General features: G+C 46.9%; 1 protein-coding gene across 2 annotated transcripts; it reads right to left on the bottom strand.

Moving 5' to 3' along the window:
- On the bottom strand, nt 1–2,595 carry LOC134219844 (borealin-like). Of its 2 annotated transcripts, none has more exons than XM_062698730.1 (4): nt 2,402–2,595; nt 2,166–2,343; nt 1,823–2,098; nt 1–709 (listed from the first exon to the last, which is right to left on the bottom strand). In XM_062698730.1, the coding sequence occupies exons 2-4, from the start codon at nt 2,266–2,268 to the stop codon at nt 102–104; spliced, it is 987 nt and encodes a 328-aa protein (XP_062554714.1). In that variant the 5' UTR covers nt 2,269–2,343; nt 2,402–2,595; the 3' UTR covers nt 1–101. The 2 variants fall into 2 exon arrangements, with proteins under 2 accessions (XP_062554714.1, XP_062554715.1); XM_062698731.1 differs by having other exon boundaries at nt 2,166–2,294.
- Nucleotides 2,596–14,721: the final 12,126 nt, after the last annotated feature.

The following is a 14,721-nucleotide window of genomic DNA, read 5'->3' as shown; positions in this document are numbered from 1 at the left end:
TCATAATTGGAAATACATTTATTACACAAAAGGAACTAATACATAAAAAAGAACAGTCTACGGATTCACATTATATAGGCCATAAGTACCAGACAAAAAGATCAATACTTCTGAAAATTATTCACTTCGGCCATCTGCATTATTTTATTCAGGTTCATCTGCAGCTTCTTCAAATGCTCCAGCGTGTCTGGCCCAATCTTCTGCACCAGTCCTTTATCGATCGAGTCCATTTCAGTTGGTCGGAGCGACAGCATGCCGTTTTGTATTGGAATGTTTACGTTGGCCATTTCTTCAACCATTGCCGCCGTTATGACCGGACTTCCAGTGATGGAGTAGATGTTTTCCCCCAGACGCGCGTGACGCAGCATGGCCATCGGTGTATTGGGTTGCACTTTGGGGGTGATCAAGGTCATACCCCGATCGGCACTGACGGTTTGCTGCAGCCGCCCGACCGGGCCGGGAGTTCGAAGTCTGGATCGGGACAGGCGGTTGTTGTCGGCGTACAGGGATTGGGAGCCACCGAATGTTTTTTTCGACTTGATACCGTACAAAAGTGAAGTCTGCTGCTTACACGGGGTTGTGTTCGCCGAGACCGATTTGCTCCGTCGTCTTTTCATCGCTGAAGCTAAAGGACCGTAAGGGCGCGCCTTGGCCGAGGCTAGTAGGTCGGAATTCCTGTTACTCGCTGCGCTGTCCTCTGTAAGATATCCTTTTGATTAAGGAAACGGGAGAAATGGCGAAAGATGCGAAACATTGTTAGTTGGTGATTATCCCCAGATGAAAAGGAATTGAGTTAGTTTCTCCGCAGTGTACCGATGGCAATGAAATGAAATTGAATTCACTATCACCAGCTACTTTAATACTAAAAAGCACTGTACTTTGTCTGTTATTCCGAGCTATGCGTTGCAGCAGGTACCTAACAATACAGAAATAGACTCGACGATAGTTAAATAATCAATTATTATTATTTCAACATTTTTTGAGTGAAATCTAGAGCGTTTGATTTGCAATCTTTACAGTAAGTATACGACAGGATATGTGCCTTGTAAGATATCAATTAGTTACAGCCTAATTAGGTACTACACATCAATGAAGTATTTGAATTTAATATTAAAAATACATGTTTACCTAAACAGAGTTCATACACTTGGTGTCACTTTTCACGTGAATGGATTTTATCAATTCCTCGGTTCATCTCAATTTGTACAACTTTTTTAATACAATGGTGTATTCATATGAATTTTTTTGTGGGGTTAACTAAAAAAGTTTAGTCAAAAAACAATTAAATACAAACAAGGTTAAAAGCGACCCAGTGTAGTATAACATTTTCTTGATGATGAGATTGCTTTTGTCTTTGAAAAGAAAGTGTTGTATCCAATTGTTCATGTGAACATACGCAGCTTGGCGAGGTTTTTGCTGATTGACAAATTTGAGAGGTAAAAGGAGAAGACATGCGAATGTAAGATTCACCAAAATCCTCCACGGTAAAGTATAGTGACGATTTTTCAATGTACACAATTTCTAATTACAAATTAATTGATGTATAAGAAAAAATGAGAATCTTTGTGAAATATAGCTTCTAATGATGTAGATTTCCATATTCCCCGTGCTTTTTGCATTTCAGAATCGCCGTCCCATGGAGGATTTTGATGAATCTCACCACTGAATCCCCTTTTTTACATCTTGTTATAAGAACACAAATGCGAGGTGTTGCAATGAATTAACTAATGTGTTCGATGTTCTGTTGTTGAAGTCGAAGGTATTTGCATATTCGGATGCGAATATACGATTGTTAAAAAAATGTTACGTATCAATGTCTTACCTTCATCGGCGCGCGATTGCTTCTTCTCACCCTTCGATCCCACATTGTAGCTACTGGATAGGTGACTGGATCCCAACGAACTCACGGTGTCGCAGGGTGGATCAACAGCTATTTTATCAAGCTCGGCGAAAGTGCTGGCCCCGAGCAGCCGGAGATCGCCCATCCGCATCTGCAGCACATGTTTTGGCAAACGATTTTTCTCTATCTTGAACGAGCGGCACAGTTCTTCGATTTTGTCGTTGAAAATTGCTTCTAGATTAGCTACCAAGCTATCGGCTGGAAATAAAACGATTCGGTATCAGTTTAAATAGGTACTATTTACCAACAAACAAAGTTCATTTACCTAAAATATCATAATCTCTTAGTTTAGCATTAATTTTTTCTTCTTGATAACTTGTGCGGTTCCGTTTGGTATTACCATTGCGAGATGTCTTCGGGCGTACCATTTTGAGACTATCGGACAATGGCGATTCTAAGCACAAAAGGAGATTAAATTTTTAGTTATGTAGGTACGCTTATCACTGAAATATAGAAAATGTTTGCGTTACAATTGTTGATTTTGGAATAAATGAATCTTACCAGTTTGAAGCTTCTATTGGTTGTCGCTATTCTTCCTCTTTAAATTAAAAGAAACCAACTATATAATTCATGAAAATAACGAAAATTTAACTAAAATTTATGAACATTATTGTTGATTAAAACGAATAAAACAGCCAAACCGTCAACGAATCGCAAAATGCGCTCCTCGAAAAAATGACAGCCAGCTGTGGAAGCGTGTAGAGTATTTGAATCTGTTGCATCCAGTGCGCCCAGTGCGCCTTGACGACGCTGGTTGCTGTGTAGACTTGTAGAGGGCCGCTTCAAGCGTTACAATTGGAAACGAACTATTTCGATTCGTGAATTAAAATCAAATTAAACTTTGACAGTTTGAAAATTAGATACCACCCGGTGCTGGTGCTACCAGGAGGGTGGAACTATAGATAGTAGAATCTATAGATGAGCGAAAGCATGGCTGAGTCGGTTTTTTCGACCGTGCACACGCACATATGACGTCACAGCCCTTAACATTTCCATTGAAATCGTGACGTCATGCTCGTTTGGAGACACGTTTGACAGTTCGTTTGGAGACAGAGGATTTATCTTCGCTCATCTATATATTCCACTATCTATAGGTGGAACGCATGTCATCCGCGGTACAATGGCACTCTCCCCAACATCGTTTTTGGTACCCAGTATCTGGGTAGTACATATAGAGATGAGTGACGTTTAACGCTCGCACACTGATGTGCAATTCGGCATGTGTAAATACATGTTTGTTTTCCTTCTGCTCATAACCTCAAAATTGATCGAGGCATCACTATGGTTGCGAAGGAGTCAAAAAATATATGGAAATATACTCATTTTTACCCAAACTTTGCTGAGTAGCACCATCTAGGAGTGTTTGTTTTCCTTTTATCGCCACTCACACATTTGGACGTGAGAATCTCAATACCCGAATTCAGCGCTTATTTTGGGTGATTATTGGTTCATACACAGTTAGTGCTAATTGTCGGCAATTAACTTCTCCTGGCGAAAACTTGCAGTTAGTTGAGGTACATCGAGCCTTTTGTGTTTGTATGGCTTCTTTATGTTGAAAAATATCTCGTCGATACTTCCGAAGTTTTGTTATCATGAATTAAACGAAATTTAAAAAAATGTATGCCATATTGGGTGGGTAGGCGTATTAGCCTTCTCTTCAGTCCCCTGGGTGCTACCCACCAAGACCAACAAAATATCTATCTAAAATTATTTGATAGGTTTGTCATAAGACGAGTTCGTACCATCCCATTTAATTCCACCACTTGATTTCGACCTCAACAGTAAGGTCGTCTTCAGTGTCTCGTACTTGACTCGTGTTATATACAGTAGACGTTCGATAACTGCAAGTCATTTAACTGCAATGCTTTTCGTACTGTACTCATGCACTTCTTCTAAAATTCCGGCCCCTAGCTTAGGCTAGTTCGCCGACTGGCTGGCTAATCCACTGCTCCACTGCAACGTAGTCTCGATCCCTCGACGGCCATGCACCGAACTTCCTGACTCGAATCCTCCTGCCCCCCCCCCCGGCGTCGAGGGTGGTCCACCAGTTCCGGTGAAGGAAACTTCCGCACTGGTGGTGCCTCGACTACCGGCGGCTATCGCAGGGGACGCTTTCACGCATTGCCTCGACATCGTCCTCGGGTGCCCTACGTACCCAAATCGCTTTCTTCTTCTTTCTTCTGCAGGTTGACTGTTCGAGTGCCGAGGTCGGTCCGATGATTCCGGTTGGCAGAAAACTTCCGGTTCACCGGCGCCGCGACGACCCGAAGCCAAACACCGCTCACTGCGCTGAATGCTCCCCAGAATAGGCACTTATTCGCTGATCTCGCCTCCATCTACGCTGCAGCTCCGACAGTATGTGCGTCACGACTCTGCTTACCGAATTCCACGTGTTTTCCTCGTGACACATTTGCTCTGCGATATTATCCGCCCTTGAGACAGGCATTTCTCTACGAATTTCCGCAAACCGCGGCCAATAGAACACCACGTGCTCCGGCGTCTCTTCAACATTCTCACATTCTGGACATAGCGGGGAATTGGTGTGTCCGAACCGATGTAAATACTTCCGAAAGCATCCGTGGCCCGACAGGAACTGCGTCAGGTAGAAGTTTACTTCGCCATGCTTTCTGTTCATCCACGTCGACAGATTTGGAATGAGCCGGTGGGTCCACCTTCCTTTCTCAGTACTGTCCCACTTCTGCTGCCACATCGCCATCGAACGAATTTTCGCCACCTTTCTCATGTTTCCGGTTTCTCTCCACTGGTAGCACTCGATGTCTTCCGCCAGGGTGATGCAAATGGGTACCATCCTGGCGATAACGCATACTGCCTCCGACGATATCGTTCTATACGCACTTGCAACTCGTATGGCCATCAGCCGGAACACACTTTTCAGCTTATCCCGGTTCCGCTTGGTTTGCAGTGCTTTGCCCCAGGCAGGAACCCCGTACCGCAGTATCGATGACGAGACACTAACTAGCAGACGCTTCGTGCTGCTTCGTGGGCCCCCAACGTTTGGCATGATCCTCGCTATTGCGTACATTGCCTTCGCTGACTTTTCACAGGCGTAGTCAACGTGGCTGTTGCAATTTAGCCGGACGTCGATCATCACTCATCATCATCATCACCCACCCAAGCAACACCTCTTGTTTCTCAATGAGTAACAACAACTGTGGTGTGACTTACTAAAGGTCTGACTTAAGCACAACGCGTCGTATTTGGAACTCCTTTGTGACACAAAAAGCGCAAGAGGTGGAGCCTATTTGCAGCATATTGCGGCTACAATGAAAATGAAAACACAAAAACCAACCGGGAATCGAACCACGGACCTTGAGATTTGCAACCTTCTACTATAACCATCACACCAACAATTCTGTTTGGAGATTCTGCTACAAGTGCACTACATAAACAACAAAGTCAGTTGTAACTTTATTGTACCTTATACGGAACATGCAGGGGACTGTCAAAAATAAAATACTGCTCAGCTGAGCTCAAAGTATTTTGCAACAATCAGAAACATTGTCGTAACAACAATGAACCGAAGTGTTATTAATTCTGCAACTTATCTGTTTTGTTTCTGATATGACACACATCGAATTTTAAACCACCCAAGAAGTCAGATGGGTAGAATATTGCGACGCTACTTAAACGGAAATGAAACATTGCGATTTTCTGAAACTGGGAAGTGGCTTTAATGTGACTCGATGTATTGCCAGTGTCTTCAATGCAATTTATTAGGAACAAACACCTATTTGAAAGATGTTGCGCGTGCTGCTTGGGCAGGTGCTTCAGTGATCGCTTCGAAGCAATCGCATGTCCTCCGACGACGATTTCCATCCGCTGGATAGCCTTGCAGTTGCTGACTAATAGCACCTCCGTTTTGTGGTGAGCTATTTGTAGCTTAACTCCATTCATCCAGCTCTCGATCGTGGCTATTGCCTCTGTCACAGACGCCTCCACTTCTTCGAGTGTCTCGCCCATCACTGTTAATGACACGTCGTCCGCAAAACCCACGATTTTCACTTTCCTGGGCAGCCGCAATGTCAGGACTCCATCATACATTCCGTTCCAGAGGGTTGGGCCGAGTATGGAGCCCTGAGGAACACCCGATGTAACACGCATCGAGTTTTGCCCTTCGTTCGTGTCGTACACCAGGACTCTGCTCTCAAAGTAGCTCTTCAGGATGCGGCAAAGATATTCAGGAACCCGCATTCTATGCAGCGCAGCGGCAATGGCTTCAAAGCTGGCACTGTTGAACGCGTTCTTTACGTCTATCGTAACCACTGCGCAGTATCGATCTCCTCTTCGCTTCTGTTTAGATGCTTTGTCAGCACTCTCGAGCACAGTGCGAATTGCATCCACTGTCGATACTCCTTTGCGGAATCCAAACTGCATGTTTGACAGTCCACGCTCACCCTCCATACACTTCGTCAGTCTGTTTAGGATGATCCTGTCCAGAAGTTTCCCAACTGTGTCTATCAGGCAAATAGGCCTGTACGAGGCCGTATGTCCCGGCGGCGTTCCTGGTTTTTGCAGCAATACCAGCTTCTGGGTCTTCCACATTTCTGGAAAGTTACCCTCGTCTAGGCACTTCTGGAGTACCGTTCTGAACATATCCGGATATGCCAAAATTGCAGCTTTCAGGGCCACGTTTGGTATTCCATCTGGACCAGGTGCTTTCTTCATTTTCAGGCGCTTCGCAGCATCTGCCAGCTCATCATTGGACACTTGCCGACCCTCGGAAATTGCTTCTTCTTCTCCGTACGGTATCGGTGGCCACGTAGTCGGATTGTGTTTCGGGAAGAGACCCTCCACGATTTCCTTCAGCATGTATGGGCACGTTTCAGCTGGCGTCGACGGGCCTTTAATCTTCGCCATTACAACGCGGTACGCGTCGCCCCAGGGATTGGCGTCTGCTTCTCGGCATAGCTCTTTGTAGCAATCTGACCTACTAATCTTGATTGCCCGTTTCAATGTGGTTGTAACTTCCCGGAACGCCGCCTTGCGCTCCTCTCTCTCTGGTTCCGTCCTCGCTCTCTGTGCCCGCCTTCTGGATCTAAGACAAGCAGCGCGTAGTGCACTGAGCCTCTCGTTCCACCAGTAGGCTGGACGCCGATTGCTCCTAGGCTCCAGTTTTCGCGGCATTGCGGCATCACAAGCCGCTACCATCCTTCTTATCAGTTCGGCCGCATCGTCGTTCTCGAAACTGTTGTCCGAAACTGTGCCTCTATAAAGAGGTCCTTGTCGAAGGCTTTCGTCTTCCACTTCTGCTCAGCGGTCACTCTTCTCTGTGTTGTCGCATGGTTTCGTTGCCCAATACAATAGCGAATCGCCTGGTGATCGCTATGGGTGTACTCTTCGCTAACTCTCCAGTTCATGTTCGCCATCAACAAAGGACTGCAGAACGTGACATCGATAATAGACTCCCTCCCGTCTCTCCGAAATGTGCTTACGGAGCCTTCATTGCACAGTCGTACATCTAGCTTCGCCAGAGCTTCCAGGAGAATATACCCTCTCGTATTGGTGACTCTGCTGCCCCACTCCACAGCCCGGGCATTGAAATCACCCCCCATAATTACCGGCCTTCGTCCGATCATGTTGTCGGTTAACCGCTCTAGCATCTGGCTAAACTGCTCCACTGTCCATCTTGGAGGCGCATAGCAACTGCATACGTAAACGCCGCTGATTTTGACGATCACGAATCCCTCACATGAACTTTCCACTTCTTGGATAGGAAATCTGCCCATAACTTGTATTGCAGCCATTCCCGTTCTATCAGCCACCCAGTTTCCGTTATCAGGAGGAACTCGATACGGCTCTGCAATAGGGTGGCTCAAATTAGTATGAGAAAAACCTTTTTTCATTTTTTCTGATGGGCCGCCCTCTTATTCGGTTCTATTTGATGCCCTGATGCTCTGGACAAAATTTCAGCCAAATCGGTCAACGTTTGGGCGGTGCTAAACTCGTTGGAAGTTTATATGGAAAAATGTATGCAGAAACATCCAAAAACAGTGAATTGCAGTTGGACGGTACAACTTACGAAGAAGAACTATGATACTCATTCAGCTCTTGAAGAATTTAATACAGAATATTATGCAGGAAACCGCGAGAAGATTAGAGTTTGTCCGGCTAAGTTATTAGCATTTCTCTGAAGTGGGGTTTGAGCAAATTTCGTTTCTTTTACCTTTGAAAAGAAATAAATTCACCCATACAACACTCCAGTAAAATGCTAATATCTTTGCCCAATAAACTCTAATCTTCTCGCGGTTTTCTGCATAGCATTCTGTATTTAATTCTACAAAAACTGAATGAGTTTCATTGTTCTTGATCGTAAATTGTGCCGTCCAACTGCAAATCACTGTTTTTGGATGTTTCTGCATACATTTTGCAAACTTCCAACAGTTTAACCGCCCAAACGTTGACCATTAAATTTTGTCCAAGCATCAGGCATCAAATAGAACCGAATAAGAGGGCGGCCCATCAAAAAATTTGAAAAAGTGTTTTTTGAGCCACCCTACTCTGCAATTATCGCTACGTCACACATCGTTTCTGTTGTTGACTGCCATAACAGTTGCTGTGCGGTATCGCAGTGATACAGATTAATCTGAATTATGTCCACTACTGATGGCCTGCGATCGCCTTCTTATATGCAGGGCATTTGTAGTCACCCGTCTGATGGTGCTTCTTTTCCTCTGGTGTGCATGGCATGCACTTGGGTCTTTGTGTGCAGTCTTTCGCAAAATGACCTGTTTCTCCGCATTTCAAACATTTGTTGGGTCTGTCCGGCCCTTTACAAGCTCCTGCCTGGTGTCCGAAGCCCAAACATTTGAAGCATCTCTCCATTTGTTTGGGGCGGCTTGGATATTTTGACCATCCGACAATCAGTTTGCCTACCTTCAGAACTATGTTAGCAGCGGTTAGTGGCAGACGAATTTTCGCTGTTTGTGTGCCTCCGTATGCTTTCCTTATTCGGATAGTCATTTGCACCTCACCCAGATTACACTGTGACTTTAGTGCATCCTTGAGCTCCTCTTCCGACGTGATCTCATCTAGATCCCTGCACATTATTACCATCTCTGGAGTCAGGGATTTAACTTCCGCCTCTGCGCCCAGCGATTTTGCAATACGCTCTTGCATAACCGAGCTATCAACCGTAGGATCCTTCTTTAGCTCGAAGAGCATCTCTCCGGTTTGAGTGCGCCTGGTCCTTACTACGTTCTCGCCTAAGTCCCTCAGCTCCGGATCCTCTCTAACCTTCTTCAGGAGCGCTGCATACGTCGTAGCGTCTTTGGCCTTGACGAGTACGGCTTGTCCCTTAGACGGTTTCTGACGTAACGGAGGCTTTCCTTTCTTGTACTGCTCCATTTTTCTCGCCTCTTTTCGCTTCAACTGTCTATTTCTTTTCTCCTTCTGGCCTACTACGGTACTCCACCCTTCTCCCTGTGAAGTAGCGTCTGTTCCTTCGACTGCGTCCTCCCGCGTTTGCCGCTTGAGTCCGCCTGGCCTCCCGTCTCCAGGCGAGGTTCTGGCCCTTTTGGGAGTCATGGAGGCTGATGTACTCCCCACTCCTGCCAGCTTCTCTTTCCCTTTGCTTTTTGGAGTTCAACGGAACTGTGCCGATATGGCCCTGATCTGGCGGAGCTAGGACCAGGAACTAATAATTATTAGTTCCTGCTAGGACAGCAGGAGCCTTAGTCAGCGCTAATGCGCACTCCGCTGCTGCTGCATCGAATTCAATCGCTGCCGATACTAGCGCCTTCCGGATCTTGTGAACCATGTCCTTAATCTCCTTATGGACGTTGTTCCTCCCATCCACGAAAGTGTGGAGCTCTTCTACCAATTTCTTCGCTGCCACTATTTTCGGCTTTTGTGAGGGCTTGTTTAACTCACTTTGCCCAGGCCGCTGCTGCTGTTGTTGCTGTTACTGGTGGCGGTGATCTCACCAACCCACTACTGGCGAACGGGTTCGCCGCTCCTGCATCTGCTTCTGTGTTGTATGTCGAATTACTCATTCTGTAGGGTCCCCCCTCCAAACCGTTATCTCCACCCGTCGTACGTAGTCGCTTATGATCCATGGATTGTCTTTGCAAGCAGTGAGGTCCATGCTAGGGTTGACACGGGCGCACTTATATGGCCGTGTTCAGAGCCGATCGCGCAATCGGGAGAATCTCAACCGAGCCTAGTACTCACCAATAAAATTGGTGGACGAGTATTGAACGTATTCGGAGGACTACTAGTTTTTTACCGGGACGGAGGCGGCCGTACTGTTTGCACACTAGCCATTTCAAGCCGCTATCACCCTTCCTTACTCAGCTGTAGAATAGCACGACCGTCAGCCCAATGTCGTCGTTTCCAATCCACTATCCAAATTCTGTCCGTTGTCGTAAGCCGTAACCAGTATATCGTAATTAGGACCTTACTGGTATCGATCCTAATGTGCCGGTTGGCACTCCTGTTGATGGGCTGAAGTGCTTTGGAAGCGGCACGGGTCGCTTGTACAGAGCTGCTTATAGACTTGTGGTTTTTTGTAGAGATTCAACAGAGCCCACTGTCAAACCCCCGCCACGTCCCCTAGGCAGATTCCGCTTGGGCTGGCTGGGAACCAGTGAACTGGTACCAGGGCCCGGTCATCTCCAGAGAGAAACGCCGATTGGTGGTTTTTCATTGGCGCTCGGGAACAAGTGTGTGTGTGTGTGTGTGTGTGTGTGTGTGCGTGTGTTTTTTTTTCTCCCTAAGCAATGGAGGGGGAATCTGCTCAACAGACATTCTGGGTTGACCAGGAAGTGCGGGGTTAGGGATCACCGAGGGAGGTAGGACTACATCCCCGACCCGCTAAACCGTTTCCATTGCCGCCAAGCCCATAGTCCCTTCGGTACAACCAGAAAGTAATGCTTCAAAGAGGGGCCAGTGCACAACGCACCCTCGAGGTTAGCTGCGTGTCCTTGCAGCACCGAACATCGTAACTCGCTTTTTTTAGAAGAACACCATGGTATCGTGCCAGCGCGTTGCCGGGTTTCCAGGTGGCTTTACCACGCCCTATGTCCTCGGAAGGTGGGAAGGGTCGACTTCGCGCCTGCTTCCCTCTGCACGACTGGTATCAAGAATGATGATGCCGCGTGCACCCCAAGTTGACCTTTCTGCGATAGGGCCTATTCGCCAGCACACAGAGGGACTTGCCGACGCCTGCCCCAGCCTTGACGAGGACCCCTTTCCGTTCTCGGGCTCGGAACCCGCCCGGTTGACCGACGCCGCGAAAGCGACGATACCATGTTGTTCTTCGCGCGGCCACTTGTTCGATAAAAGGATCGAGTTCGACCACAGGGCACCGGTATGACCCACGAAGCCGACTCCGAACCCTTGGACCACCTCTTATTTGCGCCTGAACTAGCCATTCCTCGAGTCCACGCGCCACCTTCTGTGTAGCTCCGAGACGATTTGGACGATAGCCGATAAAACGGCGTTCCAGCCAACTTCATCTTTACACAGCCTCCGGACTAGGTTGTCCGGGGTAGTATCCAGACCACATGTGGCAAGCATGTGGTCACGCATTGTGCGAAAACGCGGGCATACGAACAACACGTGTTCCGCCGTTTCTTCTAAACCTGTGCACTCCGGTATAGGTACTGTCTGAAGCAACCATGGCCTGTAAGGACCTGGGTCAGGTGGAAAGTGATTTCCCCATGGCGCCTCTTAACCCACGTACCTATCTCCGGTATCAACCTATGTGTTCATCTACCCTTAGTGGAACTGTCCCAACACGCTGCCATTTGACCATTGAGGCCAACCTGACAGTCCTACGAGTGCCTCTCGTGCCGCGCATTTCTAAGCACTCTATGTCTTCACCGATAACGATGTCAATAGGCATCATACAGGTGATGACGCAAAGTGCATCGTGCGACACGGTACGGTACGCGCTCGCAACTCTTAGGCACATGAGCCTATACGTACTCTCTAACTTCGTTATGTAGCAGTTAATACGCAGGGCCTTGCCTCAAGCTGGCCCCCCATACCTCAGTATGGACAGAGCAACGCTAGCCAGAAGCTTGCGCTTGCTGGTATAAACACGGAGGTACAGAGACATGCAGGCACGCTTGCAGGCGTAATTGACGTGGTGAGCTTATCGTCGATCATTACCCCCAAGAGTTTGATGGAGCGTTCAGTTGCCTGCCCTTATCACCGCTTGTTGCTCCGACTTTCGGTTGATAACAACAACCACCTCAGTCTTGTGGTGAGCCAGTTCTAACTTCCTGGAACTCATCCACTCCTCCACAATTGCGATCGAGTGGGCTGCAGTAAACTCCACCTCTTCGATCGATTCGCCGTAGACCTCCAGCGTAATATCGTCAGCGAAGCCGACGATTACCACGCCCACCGGGAACTTCAACCTCAAGACACCATCGTACATGACGTTCCATAACACCGGACCCAGTATGGAGCCTTGCGGAACCCCTGAGGTTATGTCAACGCACTTCCGACCCGCCTCCGTGTCGTATACCAGTACTTGATTCTGGAAGTAGCTTCCGAGAATCTTGTACAGGTACTCGGGAATTCCAAGACGCAGGAGCGCATCTGCAATAGCTGCCCAACTGGCACTTTTGAAAGCATTCCTCACGTTGACGATCACTACTGCACAATAGGGAACTCCCATCCTCTTACGCTGGATAGCTATCTCCGCGGATTTGGTAACCGACAAGATAGCGTCTACGCTCGACTTACCCTTTCGGAAGCCAAACTGGTTACTCGATAGACCATCCGCACCCTCCTTGCGTATCAACAACCTGTTGAGGATGATCTTCTCGAGCACCTTCCCCGCCGTATCAAGCAGGCATATTGGTCTATATGCCGACGGATCCCCCGGTGGTTTTCCCGCCTTTGGAAATAGGACCAAGCTCTGCCTTTTCCATGCTTCAGGGAAGACTCCCTCGTCCAGGCATCTCTGCATGACAGATCTGAACATCTCGGGAGCCTCAGCAATGGCCGCTTTGATGGCCAGGTTCGGAATATCATCCGGTCCTGGCGCCTTACCTACACCAAGGGACTGTGCAATCCCCGCAAGTTCCGCCACAGTTACTCTTCCCTCGTCGGCCACCCTGGCCCCTGGCAGCTCCACAAAAGGAGGCCAGGGACTTGGGTCGTGACGTTGGAAGAGCCCCGCGATGATCCTCTCCAGCATCTCTGGAGACCGCTCTGTAGGGACCATCGCCCCACGTGTCTTGGCCATTACGACCCTATAGGCATCACCCCATGGATTCGCGTTGGCACTTTGACACAGGCCCTCGAAGCAGGCTTTTTTGCTTAATCTAATCTCAGTCTTCAGAGCGGCTCTAGCAGCCACGAACGCCACCCGTCGTTCAACACGCTCCTCTTCTGTGCGTGCTCGCTGCATCCGCCTCCTTGCCCGTATGCAGGCGCGGCGCAGGTTCGCAATTGCTTGAGTCCACCAGTAAGCCGGTGGCCTCCCATTCCTAGGGTGGACTTTCCTAGGCATGGTGGCATCGCATGCACGCGAGAGTACTGTTTACCAGCTGCTCGCCACTCAGACCGAGAGTATTGTGCTCGCGGCGGAGCGCTTCCTTAAACACCTCGTCGCACATAGGAGTACGCAGTGTAAAAGCGTGGCCAAAAGTATGTCAATCATTTTGTCGTCTGTATACGACTACCCAAGGTTTGGAGTGAATGAACACATTCCCAAACGAGTTTAGATGTGCATCTTGCTGATTTCAGAGCATTCAATGCTGCTTGACTATCAGACATTATGCAAATATTTGAATGCCTGTAATTTCGACGTATGCATAAATTAGAGCATTCAATAATAGCCTGAACTTCAGCTTTTAAGACAGTTGGCCACTTTCCCATGGGAATCGAAATATTCGTCCCTGGGCCAGTCACCCCTGCTCCAACTTGATTGTTCAGCTTTGAACCATCATCGGTGTAAAACACAATCGATCCTGAACGAACGATTTGGTCCACCATTTGTCCATGTGCTTCGCTCAAGATTAATTAAGGTACCCCGGGGCAAGTGAAAATACGGGGTAAGTGGGTACTATGGCTGCCAATTAATCGGTGAACGTTTTTAATGGTAACAATGTTCTAGAAAGATGAAGCAGAATTATCAACGAATTCGCCTGACACAAAAAAAAAATGGAATCAAAACCATTTGCGGCACCATACTAATGGTATTGTTTAATCATGACTTTAAACTACCGGCAAAATCTATTACTTTTATTTTAATTCAACGAATTTCCAAAAAAATAGTCGTTTCTAAATTCATCATTGATGTGGAAGGTGAATATTTTGAGCAATTAAATAATTGTGTGACATCGAAAACGATTTAAAAGTTTTGATTAAAGCCAAAATCTGAAATTTTCACTTGCCCTTAAGTTTTAACATGCATGGGGCAAGTGGGACATATTTGAAAAACATTTTCGATATAGCCATTTCACCTGTTTTTAGATTGTTTTCTAGTGAAAAATAACTTCGACACTCATATATCATATGGATCTGAATCAAATGCAGTTGATATCGTTGGTTTCGTTATTAAGAAGTAGTGTACAGTTGATTTACCAAATGTGTATTTTACTTTCTGGAAATTATTTTCCTCATGGAAAAAAAACAATGGTTATAGCTATGCTAAATTTTCCGTTTACAGTGCAAACAATCTATTTATTCTACAACACTACTAAAAATCCACACATATTTATTGGCAAAAATCCATAGATTTAACTTATGATGTATATCAGCGCACACATAGCCATTCTTCAAGCGAACTACTAATAAAATATATGTCCAAGTAAACTTTATGTGTGGTCTTGAATTAGCAA

The sequence above is a fragment of the Armigeres subalbatus genome, chromosome 3 (genome assembly GCF_024139115.2).
Source record: "Armigeres subalbatus isolate Guangzhou_Male chromosome 3, GZ_Asu_2, whole genome shotgun sequence".
Lineage (NCBI taxonomy): Eukaryota > Metazoa > Arthropoda > Insecta > Diptera > Culicidae > Armigeres > Armigeres subalbatus.
The sequence above is the reverse complement of the archived record's forward strand: the minus strand, read 5'-3'. Positions and strand labels throughout refer to the sequence as shown.